This window comes from Carettochelys insculpta, chromosome 28 (assembly GCF_033958435.1).
Source record: "Carettochelys insculpta isolate YL-2023 chromosome 28, ASM3395843v1, whole genome shotgun sequence".
Classification (NCBI taxonomy): domain Eukaryota; kingdom Metazoa; phylum Chordata; order Testudines; family Carettochelyidae; genus Carettochelys; species Carettochelys insculpta.
The window spans coordinates 9,278,762-9,300,311 of NC_134164.1; the positions used below are offsets into that span (position 1 = coordinate 9,278,762).

Here is a 21,550-nt window from a genome sequence, read left to right on the forward strand (position 1 = left end):
ATTCTTGATTAACTGTTTAACTTGATTAACTCATTCTGGAAAAGATTCTTTGGCCATGTCTACGCTACAAAAATAACTTTGAAGTACAAATAATAATATATGGAGATGCAAATCTCGTAGAACTGGAAGGGACCTCAGAAGGTCATTGAGTCCAGTCCTCTGCCCTCTTGGCAGGACCAAGCACCAACCCTGACAGATTTTTTTTTTTAAATCTATTTGCTGCAGAACTGTAAATGGCCTCCTCAAGGACTGAGCTCACAACCCTGAGCTTAGGAGACCAATGCTCAAACCCCTGAGTTACCCCTCGCCTGCCCAACAGTAACAGAAACAGAATTTGAAGTTGAGTGTCTACATACACCCTACTTCACAGTTAAACTTTGAAGTGGGGCAGTACTCCATTCCCAGGAATGGAGTAAGGACTTCTAAGTTGGGCTCCCTTACTTTGAAGTAAGGGAAAACACATGTGGACTCTCTGCAGGGTACTTCGAAGTAGCACCTAAATTCAAAGTTAGTCCCTAGTGTAGATGAACCCAATTTGTGGTGCTAAACTAACCATCACTACTGTACAATGATCTTTTAACCACTAACCCTCTCTTTTCTTTTTTAGCAAATCTTAGTTTACTTCATAAGAACTGGCTGTAAGTGTGCATTTGTACAAGGTCTGAGATATTTGTTAACCTGGTGGGAAATGTGTCCAAACCTTTGGCATTGGAAGAACTTTTTATATGAAGAACAAGACTACCAGTAATCCTCATCATTATTGAGTTGACTGTCTGGGTGGGAGCACAAGGCTGCATTGCTTTAAGGAAACTATTTCTGGCTTCTGGGTAAGGTATACCAGTAAGGTATTATGGAAACTTTCTTGTTGCTGGCTTGGTGAATCTAAGTGCAGATGATATTTCTGATGTGGTTAGATCCTATGATGGTGTCACTAGGGTACATATGTGGACAGAGTTGACAGCAGGCATTTTTGCACCCTTCAACAGAAGGACTAACCCATGAACAAATCCCTGCAACAAGCCCCTGCTGTTCTGCTCCAGGGTCCCTCGTGGCTTCAGCTCCTGCACTTCCTCAGTCAACCCCGGCTGTAAGGTCACCATTCTCATTAGCCTCTGAGTGGCTGGCTAGTAGGGGAGTTGAATCCTTAGGTGCTTTTGTAAATCCCATTAGGTGCCTATCTCCATCTTTAAACACCAAAATACATTTAAAACTCTGGCCCACAGAAACCAAACTATTTAAAATAAATTTGCTTAAAAACATACATGAAAATTCAGTCTATGTGCTGAAGCATAAAATGTACAGGTCTGTTCGAGTCTTTTTCTCAAAATGCAAAAATTTAACAAACATGTTACTTAAACAGCTGAAATGTCTCCATCTGTTGGGCTGATTTAAATTAGGTGACTCAGGAGAAGACTAGAATTAGAGTGTATTCTGGCACTACTAAAAGTTTTCTGAAAAACTGGATTGTGTATAAACCAGTTGACTATTTAAAGATCAGATAGATTGTGCTGTTAGACTGAGATTGAACACATTTCCCTAACAATAATTTAATATTCAACTACACAATTTTGTGACTCCAGCAGGCCACGTAGTGAACTAATGAAGATTTGTGCGAAGAAACTTGTTTGGTGAGCTTTATCTAAATTTTGCACTGACCAATTTTCAAAGCCCCACTGAACTTATTTAAAGTCCTTACCAGTTAATTTCTTCACAGGTTGGAGCCGAACACTGATAGACTGATGTGTGAGTAAGGGGGAGGATGGAAGAGAGCGAGACATGCCCTCCATAATCCGAATGTGCTGCATACCTTCGGTCACTGGGAGTGGTGGAATAGCGTAGTCTGGTTCAAAAGCACAGTCGTTCTCTGTGGAGGTGCCTGATAGGAATGTAAAAATAAAACAGAGCAGCTTGTAATAAAAGGAAGCCTACTGTTTTTATCAATTTCTAGACTCAGGAATTTGCTGACCTCGATGCTTCCTAATATATCCGTACTGTTTCCCCCAAAAATCAGACAGACTCATTAGTGTTGGACTTTTCCTAATGTTCATCTTACAAAATGTTTAAGGATCCCATGAAGAAATTAATTTTATACAATAGAAAATAGGTATATAGATATAGATTAATGAACTACACAACCAGTTAGATTTTAAATTATATTATTATGCTTTCTTAAACATTCCAGAATCATCAGTTTTAATGTAATTATTACAACTGAGCATATAATTATTTTTTTTGGCCAGCAATTGAAAATATCAGAATATATTTGGTTTGGTTCTGAAAATATTTGGAATTTGCCAGCAAACTGAAAAAGTCCACTTGGCTTCAAAAAAATTATGGGTGCATACATACGCATTCCCTCTTATAACCTTTGGCACAGTTGTTAGTATGTCACTTGCCTTAGAGGTGGGAGGTCCAGGTTTCAGTCCCCCTCTGTAGCAAGGACGTGAACTCAGACCTATCTCCTTATCCAGTGAGCATCCTAATCACCAGGTTTACAGGCTACTCTGGGGTTGATTGCTCTGAGTGTCTCCTTTGAAGATGTTCCACAGAGCACAAATAGTTAAATAATTGTTGGTGCAGGGGTTTGAATTCAGATCTCTCTTTTACCGGTTAAGTGTCCTTACCACCAAGGTATCGATTATTATGCAGTCAGTCTTTCTGGTTGAAACTGTTCCACTTTCTATAAATACTTAAATATTAATTAGGTCAAGAGCAAGAGAGTGTGTGAAAACCACGTTTTAGCATGGGAGACAAAAGATACAGACTCAAATCTTCACTCTCCTTGGATTATACAATGCATCAATATTTATCTTCTTCACTTTACCTACTTCTTCACTTTGTAACATGATTTATTTATTCATTTGAATTTTTACTACTCTGCAATAAAGGAGCACCCACCTAAAATTCCAGGTGCTCTTAATAAGTTTTCAAAAATACACCAGTAACTGATGATTCATAGGTTTGTGCTCACTTGAATCCATTTTTGTACTTGCATAATTTTATTTACAATACATATATTATAAATATATTTATAAATGTGTAAATGATAGTTATATTCCTAAAAACAAATATTTGTAAAATTAAAACAAAGATTCTATTTGACAGAGTTCAAAGTTTGGTTTTTGTTCATAGAAAACTATTTGCTAATAGATATACAAACATTCTTAAATTATATGATATAATGAAAGCTCATAAAAGTTTACAAATACAATGTTTCTTACAATTTATAATCCCACATAGATTTCCTCCCACTTCACCCAAAAGACTCCTGTCAGGTACACACATTTAAGCTTCTAGCATCCGAGACTAGTCAGAAATCTTTACGGTCTAAAAATTACAAAATTTTAAGACCTTACTGGGTATTTCATGCAATTCTAAAGGATCACATAGAAATCAACCCCTTAGATTAATGTGTGTCCAGTGATGTTATCTCTCACACTTTTCACTTCTCCACTCTCACTTATTAGAATGATAGACGGCCTGGGATAGAAGGAAGCAAAGCAGCAGAAAGGTAGCACTTTAAAGACTAATAAAATGATTTATTCGGTGATGAGCTTTCATGGGACAGACCGACTTGAGTCTATTATCTTATTACTTCTTTGATTAACATTCATGTAAAACAGAAAATCTGCTAAATTGCTGGCTTACAGATAAGAAGTCATTCTTAAAATGTTACCCAATAATAAACAGACTGGATTTACTTGAGCAGATACTGGGTCAGAGTCTCAAATGGTTTAAAGCAGCACAGTGGAGCTATGTTAATTTATACTATCTGAGAATTTGGCTCATGATTATCTGACTCTTAAACACTTTGTTTAGATAGAGATTGCCTCTAATTTTTCTTCAGCCTTCTCCCAGGCATATAAGAGCCTTTGAGCTAAGTAAAATAATTTTACCCAATAGAATTGCTGCCTTGTTTGAACTCAGGTGATAATTTTAGAACCTATATGAAACTCCTCAAGGAACAGTACAGTCAAATGGTTCATTTTATTTGCCCTTGTTCTTTTTGTTTCCCAAGTTCCATGTTCATCCTGTATCTCAGTGTCATGAGTTTCTCTAGTTGCTCTTGAATCCCCTTTTACTCAAGCACTACCAAACAATACAGGAGGAAATTAATAACAGGTTTTAAACAAACTCACATCTCTACCTCAAGGAGATGCTTAACCCTAAAAGCCGCGTCTACACTAGATGGCTATTTTGAAGTAGCTGGGCCAAGTTCGAAATAGCTCCCGCCCGCGTCTATACGTGCCGAGCGCTATTTTGAAGTTGAAATTGACGTAAGGCGGCAAAACGTCAAAATCGCTATCCTCATCAGGAGATGGGAATAGCTCCCTACTTCGACTTTCAACATTGAAGTAGGGCACGTGTAGACGATCCGCGTCCCGCAACATCGAAATAGCGGGGTCCTCCATGGTGACCATCAGCTGAGGGGTTAAGAGATGCTCTCTCCAGCCCCTGAGCTCTATGGTTGCCGCATACAGCAGCCCCTTAAAGCTCCCCGCCCCCTTATTTCCTGTGCAGGAAGCTGAGAGCGTATGCAGGCAGCACCACACACATGCCCAGCCTGCATGTTCTCAACAAGCCCCAACCCCCATAATTGTAAATAGTTTATTTGTTCCACCCCCCTTTAGTAGCTGCCCCTCCATGTACATAGTTCCCCCCTTCTTAATGTAGAGTTCATTGTTTTGTTTTAAAAAAAAAAGGTTTTGGTTTATTTACAAAAGAAGTGTGTGGGTGGTGTGTGCTCTCTGGTGCTCAGTGGTGTGGGCGTGGGGGCAGGTAGTGTTGTGGGGGGGCGGTGGGTGGCTCACCAGCAGCTGGCTCTGCCAGCGTTCACCGCACAGCCTGTTCAAAATGGGCCCGCAGGGCCTCCCGGACCCGGATCCCCTCGGGGTCCACCTAGCGACTGGGGGCAGCTGGTGGCTGGACGTCGGCCCTGCCAGCCTCCACAGCCCAGCGTGGAAGAAGGCCTCTCCCTTGCTCTCCACCAGGTTGTGGAGTGCGCTGCACGCGCCCACAACCTGGGGGATGTTGGTGAGCCCTGCATCCAGGTGGGTGAGGAGACACCTCCAGCGGCCTCTGAGGCGGCCGAAAGTCCACTTGACCACCTGGCGCGCATGGTTCAAGTGGGTGTTGAACCACTCCTGGGTGGCACTGATATGGCCCGTGTAGGGGCGCATGAGCCAGGGCCGGAGGGGGTACGCTTCGTCTGTGACAAGGCAGAGCGGCATGGTGGTGTCCCCCAGCGGGATCTCCTGCTGGGGGATGTAGGTCCCCGCCTCCAGCTGGCAGCACAGGCCCGAATTTCTGAACACCTGGGCGTTGAGGGTGCTGCCAGGCCAGCCAACATAAACGTCCAAGAAGCGGCCCTGGCTATCCACCAAGGCCTGGAGGACCATGGAATGGTATCCCTTCCTATTCAGGAAGTGTCCTCCGCTGTGCTCCGCGGCACGGATGGGGATAGGGGTCCCATCTAGAGCCCCAAAGCAATTAGGGAAGCCCAGGCTGGCAAACCCCACGATGGCGGCATCCGGGTCCCCAAGCCGCATGAGCCTGTGGAGCAGCAGGGCATTGATTGCGCGGACCACCAGCAGGGGAAGGACATGACAGACCACCTGTGACGGGTGTGCAGGGTGTGTCTGGCCCTCTCCCTGCGCTCCCCCTTCCCCCAGGGCTCCCCCCCCCAGGCTCCCCCTCCCCCAGGGCTCCCCCTCTTCCCCAAGCTCCTTCTCCTCCCCGGGCACCCGCTCCCCCCCAGGCTCCCCCCTCCCCCTGGGTCCTCTTACCTCTATGACGACAGCCCCAACGGTGGCCTTGCCCATGCTGAACTGCTGCCCTACGGATTAGTAGCTGTCTGGAGCGGCCAGCTTCCAGACAGTGATGCCGACCCGTTTCTCAACGGTGAGGGCACGTCACATGGGGGTGTCCTGGTGCCGTACGGCAGGAGTGAGCCACTAGCAGAGCTTGAGGAATGTCTGCTGGCTCATCCAGAAATTCTGGGGCCAGCGGTCATTGTCCCACTCGCCAAGCACCAGCCGCTCCCATCAGTCCGTGCTAGTGGGCTACCTCCATAGCCAGTGGCATGTCCGGCCAGGGGGGAGACTGAGAGGGCAGCAAGGTCTGGGGCTGCTTCTTCATCCCCCAAGGACAACTCATCTTCCTCAAATAAAAGATGCTGAGCTGCCTCCTCCATGGCACTGAGCAGGGCGGCCACTGCTCCAGGGGTGGGTGTGTGGGCCTCTGGCTGCTGCTGCTGCTGCTGCTGCTGGGGGTCCATGCTGCTTACACGGGGTGTGCGTGCTTGTGGCTCTGCAGACTGCGTGCTGTGCAGGCTGAGTGTGTCTGGGAGGGGCCCTTTAAGGGAGCAGCTTGCTGTTGCCCCGGAAGTGCTAGTCCGCCCTGTGACCCTGTCCGCAGCTTTTCCTGGCACCCTTATTTCAATTTGGGCTGCTTTTGTGTGTAGACGCTCCCCTGCAGCGCCTATTTCGATGTACTGCTGTCCTACATCGACGTTGAACGTCGATGGCACCAGCCCTGGAGGATGTGTAGACACCACTCATCGAAATAGCTTATTTCAATTTCGCTACATCGAAATAAGCTGTTTCGATGTACCGTCCCAGTGTAGACATGGCAAAAAAGGAAAAAGTGCGAGAGAAAATACCTGTCAACTATATGGGCCTCAGCTGTGCTTAAGGGCCCCATTGGTATCCCTGCCAATTGAAGTCCCCTTCAAGAGGATCACCATATACCTGACAGGCCCACTGTAGAAATCAGACTGGGGTCATCACTGCCTTCCACAGACGATAAATAGGAAAGTCCACAATGGCCCTGATTTAGGTTCCAGGCCAAGATTCTGATGCCCAGCCTTTTGTCTGCTCTCCTTTCCACCTAGTCTTTCAGGGCTTTCCAGGCACAGAGAACAAGTCCTAGGAAAATGCATGAAAGACTGTGGGGTGGAGGGCTATCTTCTTCTGCCTTGTCCATGGGAAGAAGGCTGCTAAACCCTAGGAAGTCTTGTCCTACAACAACCGGATACAGCAGCTTCACCCCCACTGTCATCTTTGTGATATTTCCTAGGATTTCTATCCTTATGGGAAAGGCTGGGTAATAGTTGTCATTCTCGTGTATGCAGGATATTCCTGTGTGCTTGGCTCAAGATAGCTGGTCCTGCCCCACTAGTTTCCCTGAGATTAGCATGACTGCACTCCCAGAGTCTACTAATGTGGTGGTCTCTATGCCACTCATTTTAACAGAATGCGTATATCGATGGGTGGGCCACTGCAACACCTATCAGGTTTATCACATCACAGGGATTTCCCAGGTCCTATAGGTCACACTTCATGGGCTCTCTATATTAGGGCATACTTCCCCAGATGCATAAAACTTATATCCTCCTCTAGGCATCCCCCTATTCTTTAGGCTATTCAGGGTTACTCCATGACTCTTTCTCCCCCAGTCTCCAAGCCCATCTGCAGCCTTAATCTGCTCTTCAGCCTCCTTCCTCCCTGAGTTCTGAGGTTTTGAGGACCTGGACCCTTGGAGCTGCGGTTGGTCTCCTGTCCTGATGTCCAAGAAAGTACTTTGGTCATTAAGTGGCTCTATATGAAACTAAATAATCTAAATCATCATAGGAAAAGGGTCGCTCTGGCTGACCCACCCTCACAGAGCCAGCAGTAGTCCTCTACAACGTTTTCAGTGATCTTCTCTGGGCTCTGTCTCTCGGGATACAACTGCTTCCAGGCCAAATGGATCAGGTCATACAGATGGGATTTAGGTGCTCTGGTGTCCCAGAATTTCCACTCATGGAACTTTTGGGCCCTCACAGCTGCTGTCACTCCAGATCTCACCAGGAACTCTTCCCCTTCTTCCTCTTGTTAGCCTCTGGACTTTTCCCCTTCCTTGGTGGAACAGACCTCTAGTAAAGCACCTCCTATCTGCCATGTCTGGACAATTTTCCCTTTAGTAGAGGTTAAAACTTGTAGCCTTAACCTTGGGGTACGGAGATCAACCTCTGCTCCTGAAGCAAATCAATCCCCCGCTATCTCCAACTTAGTAGCCATTTGTGTGTGTGTATATGTCTCATTCTCTCTCCTCCTCCTCCTTCTCCTAACAGGTGAGTATTTAAAAAAGGTCTCAGGGAGCCCTGGAATGGAATCAGCTGATCCTAGTTGGTCCAAGGTAGCTGTGTCACAACTGGTCCTAATCTGCTTGAGGCAACTCGTTTTCAGCTGACCCTGTCTGACCTGCACTAAATTGATTCCCTAATTAATAGGGGAGTGGGCCTTCTGGGGCTGCCTTTTCCCACTCCACTGCATCCCTCTGGCCTGATTTGTCACAACTTACACAAGACATTTCCTTGCATGTTGAATAGTAACAAAGAGGAAGCCATGCTAGTCTATACACTATCAAAACAAAAAGCAGTCAAGTAGCACTTAAAAGACTAGCAAACTGGTTTATTAGGTGAGCTTTTGTGGGAGTGGGTCTGTCTCATGAAAGCTCACCTAATAAACCAGTTTGCTAGTCTTTAAAGTGCTACTTGACTGCTTTTTGTTAAGACATTTCCTGTACACTGCATATATTAACTATTCAATTGTCTTCTGGATTACTTCAATATGATAAAATTTTAACAAATACAATTTTGCGATATTACACACTTTTTTAATTTATGTTGCAAAACTCTAATGGTCTCATTCAAATTCTATGCAAAACAAAATATCTAAGCTCCTCTGGTATACTGCATATATTAGGTTAGCACATTCTTCTATATGTGTATATATATTTGTTTATGGAATAAACATGGGATACAGTTAATAGTAATCATATGAAGTCAAAACATGCTTCCTTTTCCCCCATGTACAAGTCATTCCATCTCCTTTCTTGGACATCTCTGAACTAATCTGTTTTTACCTTCAGAACTCAATGCCAACATGATGACACTTCTCTTGTCTGTAGTAACCTACATATTTGGCCTGCAGCCATACTCAGGTTGTACTCGTGCCAGCTAAAAGTATTTTATTACTTTTTCTTTTGGTTTCTCTACTCTTCCTGTTAACTATGACTATTCCAAAGGTCACAGTCATACAGAGCTCATTTCAACTATACAGTCCATCTTCCTCCTCCCCGCCCCCCAATTTTGAATGCTTACAAATAGAAACCAAACTGATTTTGGCTCCATGCTGAGTTCTTCTAGGCTGAGCCAGAAAGTGGGTTAAACAGGAATGGGAACTTAAGGAAAGAGAGAAGGGGTATGTCTTGGAAGATGTAAATAGGGGTATGGACTAAGGTAAGAGATGTGGGGCAAGTGGAGCAAGCAGTAGCATACCTCCAGTATTGCCAACTCTCAAATGTTTTTCATGAGTGATGCCTGGAGCTTGTCCTGTGATGCCATGACATCTCCAGAACTGTCATGAAGTTCAACTCCGCAGCAGGCAGGTAGTTTCTTTTCCCCTCTGCTCACTGTTTTAATGGGAGGTGAGGGAGAAGGAGGAAATAAAGAGCCCATTCAGCTCAGCAGGCCTCTGCTCCTTCCTCCCATCCAATGAGCAATCAAAATTGCTCCTCCCTCTTTTCCTCTGTGTAATAACCAGTTTAGGAATAGAGAAGAGGGAGAAGGGCAGGGATGGCATGGAGTGAAAAATCCCAGGAGCTGTAGGAGGGCTAGAGGAGAGAGAAGCAGCACTGATGGGGAGGATGGGAATGCTGAGCATGACAGGCGGAAGGAAGGACTGATACAGGGGATAAAGACTGGAAAGTGGCACTGATGGGGGGGGGCGAACTGCAGCAGCACTAGTATGAAGACAAAACAGACGTGGCAGCTGTGGGAGAGGTGGAATTGGTGAGATGGGCAAATGTGCTGTGAACATAGATGTGGGAACTGTACCATGGCCAGATCAGAAGTGGCCAGACATAGCAGTAAAAGCCACAGTCCATAGTCCTGAGACAAGAATGCAGAGTCAGAGAATCAAGCTGCAGAAAGACAAGCAGTAGTATGTGGCACACTTTCCAGAACAGGATGGGGCCCAGTTGTTCATACAGCTTCCTGTTTGCACTGTTGACTTAAGTAGGGCCAGCAGGTCAATCAACCACCTTGGGACTGCGCCACTGGGGCCTCACGGCAGACCCACACACTGTGGGTATGTCTACATTATTAGCTGGATCAAAGGGCAGTGATTGATCCAGCGAGGGTTGATTTATAGAGTTTAGTATATATTTGATAAATTGATTGCTGATCGCTCTTGTATTGACCCTAGTACTCCACCAAATGAGAAGCACAAGGGCAGTTGCTAGGAGAGTTTGGAAGAGTGGGCAATAATCATTGTCACCCACAAACATTGAGAATGGGCAGAGTTCAAAAATCAAAAGACAGACCAAATTACAATATAGTCTTTCTTAAAAATAAATTCATTATTTTGGAGTCATCTAGCATTATTATTGGGGATATGATTTATAATTTTTGTTCTCCTGAGGATGGTAACGCTGTATCTCACAAATATTCCTCATTTCAGAGGATATCACTCCTTTTAGTCTCAAATTTTCCACACAAATTTGGTGCTCCCATCATATGCGAATCATGAAACTGACGTTATGGGCCTCAGCAGGGTGCAAAGTAATGAGAGATGGAATGAAAAGATACCATCCAATTTGGAAAGAGAGAGCTTCTGACAGAGGCAGCAGAAGGTTCAAGAAATGGGAAATTCATGAGAGGATTGAGAATAGAGAGGTTGGGTCCCATGGAGGAGAAGGTGAAAGTGAAGCAAAGAACAATGGAAACATGGAAGTGAAGTGTGGAAGGAAGGGATTCTCGTTTATAAAAAAAAAAAGCATGAATCCATCAACCACAACCTTTGCGTGATTGCAGGTGAATATCTGGAGATTTTTAAAATTTTCATCCCATTTCTGATCCATCTGGGGACTTTCTGAACTTCATCTGATGGTTATAATTATACAGCAAACATTATGGAGAGTCCAGGAAATAAAGGCCCGTGTTCTTCTAAGCATGGTCACTCTTTTACATATACCTGTCATACTTGTGTGTAGTAAACAATGAGCATGCAAAAATGGTTTTTCATGCATACAATTGATTTATAAATAAAAATAGATATCTAATGGAATGTGTCTCAAGATAGGTTTGTGAAAGACTATATAAATTTAAATACTTACCCAATAGATACAGTTCAATAGGAAGTGATTAACAATAATAAAATTATTGAAGTATGTATAAATGGTGCCAGATAAAAGGCAAATCAGTCACTTTAACCACCAACTTAACAAGATGCTATTTGGACAAAACTGGTCTTTTCCAGATCACCCAAATACAAGTTTATGATTAGTGCATCAGTCTATGCGTTGGAAAGGAAGAAAAAGATAAAGCTTAAATTTTATCTTGTTGAACATGACTGCTTCAATTACTAAATTATTTTTAATCAGATATTTTCATATATGTTGTAATTTAACTTTATATGACTCCCCTCCAGCTCTCATCATTTTATTATAGACAGGGCTGGAAGCATGGCCTACAATTAAGACTGCCTAATTACATAGTCCTGTTTTCAGTTGCTTATAATTTTGCTAAACTTTAACTATGATGCCTGAAATTTTCTATGCAAAGGGTCTGCCTCAGGCTCAACTTTAGTGGAAAATTCCAGCCAAAAGAGTTCATTTGTTTCCAAGAATAAGGGCAACTAAAAATGCACAGTGTGGCTCTTGTAAATTCAAATCCCTTAGTTCTGGCATTTCCTTATGTTTGAGTGCTTGACTTTGCAATCTTAATAATGATACTTTAACATAATTGTGTGCGTATAATGGTCCTCAACAAGTGAATGCTAGCAAACATACCTGTAGCCCACAGATCAGCAAGTTTTCACAAAGCATGAAAATATATTTTCTAGTGAATCACAGGTACATCTAGCAAGTATTCAGCAATATACCTTGGAAGAATATATCAACTCAAACCATTACAATATAGTAAACACTTGCTCATCTGGTACTTTATCAACTGGAACTCTCGGATAACCAGCTTAACGCCAGCAAACCCTGAGCCATGAGGCAGCTTTTTTTTTTTCTTTTTACAATATAAACAGTCCTGGGTGCTGCTCAAGCCCCCACACTGCAGGCTGAACAGCTATAGTGGTAGCTCTCCACTCAGAGCTGCTAGATGAGACCTGCTGAGCTGTGCCTGCTCCTCCCAGTGCCAGCTGGGGTGCTCACAGGTCCTTGATGTCCAGGCAGGGCATTGGCTGCAGGGCAGAAGTCAGAGGCTTCCCACACTGCACGGCAATCCCTCAGTTCCACCAGCAACTCCCCCGCACCATGCGGCTATTCCTGAGCCCACCAGCGGCTCCCCCATGGTGATCCCTGAGCCCACCAGTGGCTCCCTGCACTGCATTCCCTGAGCCCACCATCGGGTCCCCGTGCTGCAATTCCTTTTCCCATCAGTGGCTCCCTGCACCACACGACCATGTGAAAGACGTGCCAGCAGCTCCCGCTGTCCCCACCAAAAGGTAATGGAACAGCAGTTGGGGGGAGCTAGTGCTGGGGGGGACGCACAAGCAACTGAACTTTCTTATGGGAGGAGCAATGACCCTGCCTGTGCCTCCCCGCAGCTACTCTTGATAAACTGGAATATTTGCATATCCAGCAATCTTCTAGTCCTGGGGTTGCTGGATACAAAAAGTTTACTGTATCTGATTGCTGTGTCCATCAGACACAACAGAACATTCTGAAATTAGCACTTTAACTAAACCTACGTGTACGTATATTTATGTACATATTTTAAATCTAAACAAATTAAGGCAACCAGATCACAGATTACAATAAAAGAAAATTGACTAGATACTCCTTTATAATATTACCAATAGTAGCTTATGTATATTAAATGGACGAAAAGAATAGGACACAATTTACTATTATTAATCTTTTATTCCCTAAAACAACTTCAGGAAGGCAACTTGGCTCTGAATGCAGTGTGGTTCTAGGAGACTATACAGTCTTAGAATTCTTTCTTCATTCTAATCTAGAGGCAATTCTTATTATTTAAGATTAAAAAAAATCCAAATTAAATAAAAAATCTATTAAAGAAAACAAACCTTTATCAACAGAGGCCATTTCATGCCATTGAATAGTTTGACATCCAAATACCACCCCTCTCAATTTGTCTGCAGGCATCAATCACTCAGAATACTTTTGCCAATACAATATTCTGCTGGCAATAATGGAATACAGCCAAAGAACAGAACAATTGCTTTCAAGTCAAAGTCACTGCAATAAACTACCCAGACTCTACAATAACAGGTTTGGGGTGGGAAAATAAAATGAAAGAGATATATTGGAATCTGGTGAAAAAAAACATAAAATGAATGAGCAAACATGCCACCTCTTATAGACAGGCATGCATCTATGGAATGTCTTCTTGTAGGCTGGTGAGCTGCATTTAAGAATACAAATGCAGGACTTTCGTAGCCTCAGACACAAATTCTCTTTTCCACGCTTAACTACATTATTCTTTTCCATAAATATGACATGGGCCTCCCACCTCAATATTTGATGATTGAGAAAACTGTCCAAAGAAAAGGGTATTATGCTGATGCATTGCAGAAAAGGGCGGAACTTCCACAGCCCAAGCAAGACGCTACAACCTCTCCCTGCTACTACCCAGGCACTCCTCCCCAGAAGTGGACACAGAAGACAGATGCTAACAGAGTGCCTCTGCCACTGCACAGGGAAATAGTAGAAAGAACTCCTTTATCCATAGCTCCCTGTAATATCCCCAGTTCAGAGATTGAGGAACTGAAGATGTGAATCCCATGTACACAAATTAATAGATACTACAGTATTATCTGAAAGGCTCCCAACATAAATATTTTGCACCATACATGATTTCAGCTTCATTTTACCACTCAAAATGGATCATTTTGTACTTCTCTGTCAGATAATTGGTGAATGTTTTAATTACCAGAAAAGCTACAATAAACCAGAAGAGTGGAACATTTTACTAAAAGAGAAAAACTGTGCACAAAGTCGGAACATAAGAGAAGGCCTTCAAAGAAAATTATGAAAGACTTACCTTGCCCAGATCGGCTCTGGCGGGAGTCTACACTTGCCTGTCTTCGGTCTGATGGCTCCTCGTTCCCTCCATCTGCATGAGAACCAAAACAGCATAAGTATATCAGCATAGTGGATAGGTCAGGTAGATGCAACTTTTCTTCAAATACCATCACGAAACACCAGTCTCTGTGTGTGTGTGTGTGTGTGTGTGTGTGTGTGTGTGTGTGTGTGTGTGTGTGTGTGTGTGTGTGTGTGTGTGTGTGTGTACCTTACAGATGTATAGACCAAAAAAATTAAATAGATTTGCATTTAATTTTCATCTGCCAATTCCAGACTTCTTAATAAAATGAGAATCAAACTCGGGCTTTTCCCATAAGTCAGTTAATTCTGTTGTCTTGAACAATTTTGTAAAAATACAAAAAATAACAAATGTGAAAAAAGTTCACAGTCAGCTGTAAACTGAAATATTGTTAAATGTTTCCTTCCTTTGAAAATTATTCTTTAAACAAATCATCAACAAAAAATCTTGTTATTTGCTCCTGAAACTGTTAGGAAAGCTGCAGCAAGAAAGAATAACTAGTAAATCTCGCCAGCCAGATGCTGAGAGGAACATGTAAATATTTTACAATTAATTACATGCCACTCTTCATTGATCAACTGACCAGATTAGCTACAACAGATGAGCACATCAATAGAGATATTTCAGTATATGTAGCAAACACATACTGACAGCAGAAACAACGATGTAGGAATTAAATGCACCATAGTCCAAGAATTACTTTAGCATAGCTGCACAGAATATTAAAAGCCATAATAACATATACATTTATAACAAATATAGGGTACAATCCAAAAAAGCCATTAGCCCTCACACAGGCAAAATTTCTAAAGCCTTTATGAAGACTTATAAAATAATTAAACTTCTTAAATAGGACATTTACATCACTAAGAGTTTCAGAACTGGGCCAATAGCTTTGAGCATACAGAAAGACAAAACTTATCACTGAAATAAAAGTATAGTATTATATTAAAATATATAAAATATCTTATAGCTAAATCAAGTGAACTTTGTCAAAAACTGCTCAGTGATTTTATGCAATCATGCTTGTTTCTTTCGAATGATCCTGCTGCTTCCGGTTTGAGAAAAGGTCTGTACTTCAGTTGGGAGATAGCCATAAAATTAGCACGGGAATGTCTAAAACCAAAAGCTTTATTTCTTGTTTAGGAAGCAGTGAACAAGGGCCAGTTTTCCAAACCAATAGCAGCTTGGCAGCCTCTGTAACTCATGTCAGCTGCTTCTGGCCCCAGGAGCATTAGAGCAGCTAGGTGACACCAAGATGTGCAGGTGAATTCCAGCCATGACAACAAGAAGAAATCCCATGGCACCTTATAGACTAGCAGATATTTTGGAGCATAAGATGCATCTGATGAAGCAGGTCTTTGCCCACAAAAGCTTATGTTCCAAAACGTCCATAAGTCTATAAGGTGCCACAGGAATTCTTGTTGGTCTCAAAGATACAGACTAACACGGCTACCTCTCTGATACTTCCAGCCATGATAATTTCCCTGGTCATCTTTCTATTCTGGCTGCAAGGAAAGCGTGTCTTAGAATTCCACTATACTGGGTTATGCTCCGGGGCTGATTACATTGAACCTTGTGCTGCTTTGTATCACTGAAATGACACAAAGCAGCACTAACACAACCGAGAACTGGGGGTGGTTACACTTACACTTTTAGTTAGACTATAAAATTCTTATTGGAAAATTCCTTCCCAGGGTTTTTTAAAAACATTGCCTAAGAGGCCAGGATGAAAACCACCAACAGTCCCCTGGCTATAAGCCCAAACTGACAACCTCTAAGTCATGGAAATTTCAAATGGGAGCTCACATGCAGTGTATGAAAACATAATTCAAGATGATGACTTAGTGAACTGAATTTTTTATAAAGAGACCTCAAGAGAAAAATCTGTGTCTGTGAGAAAGGACATACATTATTAAAACATCAAAAGATACAACTTTTTTTACTTTAATGAACTATTCTCTATCACGTAGAGCATCCAAATAAAACTAGAATTCTTTTAAAAATGATCTTAAAAGGAATAGATGGAATATTTGGTTTCATTAAATTGTTTTTTAGGTTATCTGGAGTGTCAAATAGTATATTTTTATACACTGTCTCTCTACCACCATTTAGGCAACAGTGATAATTGTCAGTTTGCTTACACTTGAATTAAAAGCATTTTTGAACAACAAAGCAAGCTAGTATGAATTGTATCAGTGTACAATTTCACCAACTAGCATAGAAAAAAGAAATAAATTAGCTTTAAAATTCCTTTCACAAAAATTCAGTAGGATAAAGAGTTGCATATTCCCTAAATACCCTCGTCTATGTCTGAAAAACACTATTTAAAAGGGTACTAAGAATCTAATTAATCTAAAATCTACTCTAATTCCTCATATAAGGACTAATTTGCTCTTAAAGTCCACTCCCTGTTCTGAAGGAGATGTGTTCTGAAGCAGCAGCACACACAAGCAGTTGTAGCTCTGACACAATGGTACATAATGCAATGGTTCACATCCCTCTCCAAGAGCTCAGTTCTGTAAGCTGGAGTGAAGATGAATAGGGAATGAGGGGAGAAAAATGATGTACCTTCAGCACACACTCATTTCAACCCTTACTATTTGCACATTTGAGCAGGTACAGTCACCAGTTATTAATTAAAAAAAAAACAATGTTATGATAATTTAGAAGATAGAGATGCTTCAACTACCAGACAAGTACCAATGAAATTGCTACTAAGAAAGCAACCAGTTACCAATACTTGTGTCTTCGCAAACCAACACAAGTCTTCAATAACTACAAACTTATTTTCCAAGACAAGAAAGCATCTTGTTCACCTTTAACTTATGAAGGTAAAAAACAGAGGTCAACAGAAAGGAAAATATGTTGAGGCTCAAACTGCTGATTCCTTCCATGGCATCTAGCATTGGCCATTTTTGGAAGATAGGATGCTGGGCTAGATGGATGGACCATTGGTCTGGCCCAGTATGGGCATTCTTAAGTGACTGGAATAACAGAGACCTGGTGGGATGACTCGCGTAACTGGAGCACGGTAATGGAAAGGTATAAACTCTTCAGTAAGGACGGGCAGGGGACAAAAGGAGGAGGATTTGCACTGTATGTGAGAAAGTAATATGGATGCTCAGAGCTCCAGTATATGGGGTGCATCTACACTAGCTGGCTACTTTGAAGCAGCCAGCCCAACGTTGAACTAGCACCCGTCATGTCTACATGCACCGGGTGCCATTTTGACGTTGAAATTGATGTTAGGCAGCGAGACGTCAAAGTCGCTATTCCCATCCGAGGATAGGAATAGGGTGTGTGTAGACGATCCACATCCCTCTACTTCGAAATTGCGGGGTCCTCCATGGCAGCCATCAGCTGAGGGGTTGAGAGACACTCTCTCCAGCCCCTGCGGAGCTCTATGGTCGCCACGTGCAGCAGCCTTAAAGGCACCACCAACCTGGATTTCCTGGGGCAGGAAGCTGAGAGTGTGCAGGCAGGAGTACAGGCACGTGCTAGCCCTGCACACTTCTCCCAGGCCCCGATCCCTGCTGCCTTTATCCATGGCCTCCAGCCAGCCCCCTGACCGCCCCCAGGGCTCCCCTCCTGAGGGGATCCAGGCACCCCCAGCAGCCAGGCGGGGTGCCAAAAGGATGCGGGGCCCCTCCTGGTTGGAGGCCGAGCTCCGAGACCTGCTGGGGCTCTGGGGCGAGGAGGTGCTCCACGTGATGGGGAGGAAGCGGCGGAACGCAGAACCATTCGCCCGACTGGCTGAGGGCCTGGCTGCCCAGGGTCACCCTGCCCATGCTCCAGATCACGTCCGGAGTAAAGTGAAGGAGTTGTGGCAGGGGTACGCCTGGGCACGGGACTTGGCGAGATGGTCTGGGGCTGCTCCCGCCACTTGCCCCTATTACAGGGAGCTCAGGGCCATCCTGGGCCCCTGGGACACCTCCTCCCCCTCGGCTACCCTTGACACCACGGCCGATGAGCCCCAGCAGGCCTCAGAGCTGGAGTCCGGCCCGGAGGCCAGCCCCGTACCCCGGGGCCCACCCGAGGAGCCCCCCCTCGGGACTGCAGAGGAGGGGTCCAGCAGCGAGGAGGTGGGGCTCCTCATTGACCTCCCTTCCCGGAGCACCAGCAGGGCATCTGCCCACCGGGCTTCCCCCGACCGTGGCAATGGACGGTCAGGTCTGTACCCCACAGAGCACACACCCATGGGCCACAGGGCGGGGACACCAGCCACGACCGGGAGCCTCACACACCCCCAGTGGACCCCAACCTGAGAATGTCCAGCCACAGTACAGTCCCAGGACGGCGGCACGACCTTCAGCGCCTGTCAGCACCCATACCCATGGACAGAACTCAGTCTTGACCCCGGGGGCGGGCGGACAATGCCATGGCGACAGCCAACAAGGACATCAAACCCACCGACGGGGACAGAGACCCAGCACCCAAGAGGGGGTGGGGAGAACGGGGCACAGGCCAGGGCACTGGACTAGCAGCCTTCCCCTCCCTCTCTCCCTCTCTCCAGCTGCAGCATCAGACACCCCAGGCAGCCAGGCACCGTCCGTTGTCCCCGACAGCCCGCCGGAGGCCAGCCACTGCCAGCGGCTGAAGACACCCCCAAGGCCAGCAGGACAGTCCCGCCACCGCCAGACTCTTGGGATGGCCCTGGTGGACCCTCAGCTGCTGGCAGCTCTCCGGCAGCAGACGGAGATGGCAGAGGAAAGACTCCACTTCGAGTGGAAGGAGTCCACCCGGTGGTGGGTGGCGTGGGAGGACTTTATGGGGGTTTTCACAGACATAGCCGGGTCGACCTGGGAGGCCGTTGCCTGGCTCCCGTCCCCCGCTGCCCCCCGGCCGCCCTCCCCGCCGCTCCACCTGCCTCGCCTCCTGCTGCCCCGCCTACCACTCCACCCGCCTCGCCACCTGCTGCCCCGCCTGCCGCCCCATCCGCCTCACCACCAGCAAGCTCCACAGAGCCCACTGGGGCTGAAGACCGGACAGTAGAAGCATCCCGGCCCTACCTGCCGGTCCTCCCAGCCCCCAGCTGGCCACGCCGGGGACCACGGACATGGGGAGGGGGGGTTGCGAGCCGTATCCGCCAGGACTCGCGCCCCTCTACCCCCACCCCGGACTGATGGGGGCCCGGTGGATGGCTCTGCTGTTGGCCCATGTATATAGTTGTCCCCCTTTTTGTAGATTAGTTGCAGCTTCTTTGTTGAATCAAACAAGTTATCCAGTTTTAAAAAAAAAGTTTTATTTTCCAAAAAGCTGGAGTCGTGTGCTTGTTGGGGGGGTGGTGTGCAGGCATTGCGGGCTGCGTGTGTGTGTGGGGGGTCTTCTGGGGAAGGCCAGGGAGGTGCTCAGGGGTCTCCCTGATCAAAGTGGGCCCGCAGGGACTCGCGGACCCGTACCCCCTCATGGTGGGCTTGGCGGCTGGGTGCTGTGGCCGGCTGGGGGAAGCCTGTGCCGGCGTCGACCGCCCACCCTTGGACGAAAGCCTCCCCCTTGCTCTCAACAATGTTGTGGAGCGTGCAACACGCGCCCACAACCTGGGGGATGTTTTGGAGGCTGACGTCCAGTCGGACAAGGAGGCACCGCCAGCGGCCCTTCAGACGGCCAAATGTTCTCTCCACTGCCTGGCGGGCCTGATTCAGGCAGGCATTGAACCGCTCCTGGCTGGCGTTGAGGTGGCCGGTGTACGGGCGCATGAGCCAGGGCTGGAGGGGGTAGGCTGCGTCCGCCACGAGGCAGAGGGGCACGGTGGTGTCCCCCAGAGGGAGATCCCTCTGGGGGATGTAGGTCCCCACCTCCAGCCGGCGGCACAGGCTCAAGTTCCTAAAAACACGGGCATCGTGTGTGCAGCCGGGACAGCCCACGTACACGTCCTGGAAGCAGCCCCAACTGTCCACCATGGCCTGCAGGACCACAGAGTGGTGTCCCCTGAGGTTGATGCATCTTCCTCCGCTGTGGTCCGGGGCGCAGATAGGGATGTGGGTCCCATCCAGGGCCCCGAAGCAGCTGGGGAACCCCATGGAGGTGAATCCGGTGATGGCTGCGTCCAGGTTCCCGAGTCGGACGACCCTCTGGAGCAACATGGCATTAAGCTCACGGACCACCTGTGGGGAGGGAACACAGCTGCCCATGATGCTGTGCAGGGTGCCCTGGGGCCCTTCCCCCAGGCCCCCCTCCCAGGCACCTCCCTGAGTACCCCACTTGCCCAGCCCATACCTCCCCAGTACCCCTCCCTTTCCAGCCCCACACCCGGCCCCTCCCTCCCCCCATCCCTCCCTCCCCAAGCCCACCCCCGGCCCCCCCACACCTCAGTGGGTGCGTGCCCGGGCCTCCTTACCTCCATGATGACGACCCTGACCGTGGCCTTTCCCACTCCAAACTGGTGTCCCATGGAGCGATAGCTGTCTGGAGTGGCCAGCTTCCAGACAGCTATTGCAACCCTCCTCTCGACGGGGAGGGCGCACCGCATCTGGGTGTTGGGGTGCCTCAGTGCTGGGGTGAGCCACTGGCAGAGCTCGAGAAAGGTCTGCCGGCGCATGCGGAAGTTCCGGAGCCACATGTTGTCGTCCCATTCCCACATGACAAGCTGCTCCCACCACTCGGAGCTGGTGGGGTAGCTCCAGAGGTGGGGGAGCAGCCAGTGAGGGAGGACGAGGGGAGCACGGTGGTCAGGGGCGTCCCCGTCTGCCTCTGGGGTGGGCTTCTCTGGCAGGAGCCACTAGGAGGCCTCCCAGGCAGCACCTAGCAGGGCGCTTGCCCCCTGGATGACTACCTGGAGGGCCTCCGCTTCCTGCTGCTGCTGCTGGGTGTCCATATCTGCTGTGACTTGGTCTGCAAGAGAGTGGCTACTGCTCTGCAGACTTCGTGCTGTGCAGGCCGGGTGTGTCTGGGAGGGACCCTTTAAATGAGCGGCTTGCAGCTGCCCCGGAAGGGCTAGTGTGCTCTGTGACCCTGTCCGCGGTCTTTCCTGGCCCCTTATTTCAAAAGAGGGTGCTTGTGTGTGTAGACGCTCTGCATTTCCTTCCAGGGCGGCTCTTTTCAACGTTCCCCACTGCTACTTTGACATTGAACATCGACGTTGCCAGCCCTGGAGCACATGTAGACGATATTCGTCGAAGTAGCCTATTTCGATGTTCTTACTTCGAAATAGGCTACTTCGACATAATGTGCTAGTGTAGACATAGCCATGGAGGGAGAAAAGCCAGTTAAGAGTTCTTGGGTTAAGCTTAGAGGTGGAAGCAACAGAGGTGATGTGGTTGGTGTCTGCTACAGACTGCCATATTAGGTTGATGAAGATTTCTTCAGACAACTAAGAGAAGCTTCCAAATCACATGGCCCTGGTTCTCATGGGAGACTTTAATCACCCAGACCTTTGTTGGGAGACGAATACAGAAGCACACAGACAATCAAGGAAGCATTGGAGAA

General features: G+C 46.6%; 1 protein-coding gene across 1 annotated transcript in view; it reads right to left on the reverse strand.

Moving 5' to 3' along the window:
- Positions 1–21,550, reverse strand: part of TANC2 (tetratricopeptide repeat, ankyrin repeat and coiled-coil containing 2) — a 703,794-nt gene that overhangs the window by 346,174 nt on the left and 336,070 nt on the right. The window contains exons 5-6 of the mRNA XM_074978796.1: positions 14,063–14,134; positions 1,697–1,876 (exon numbers count right to left, since the gene is read on the reverse strand). Coding sequence (XP_074834897.1) covers positions 1,697–1,876; positions 14,063–14,134 — 252 coding nt within the window. The remainder of the gene's footprint in view (positions 1–1,696; positions 1,877–14,062; positions 14,135–21,550) is intronic.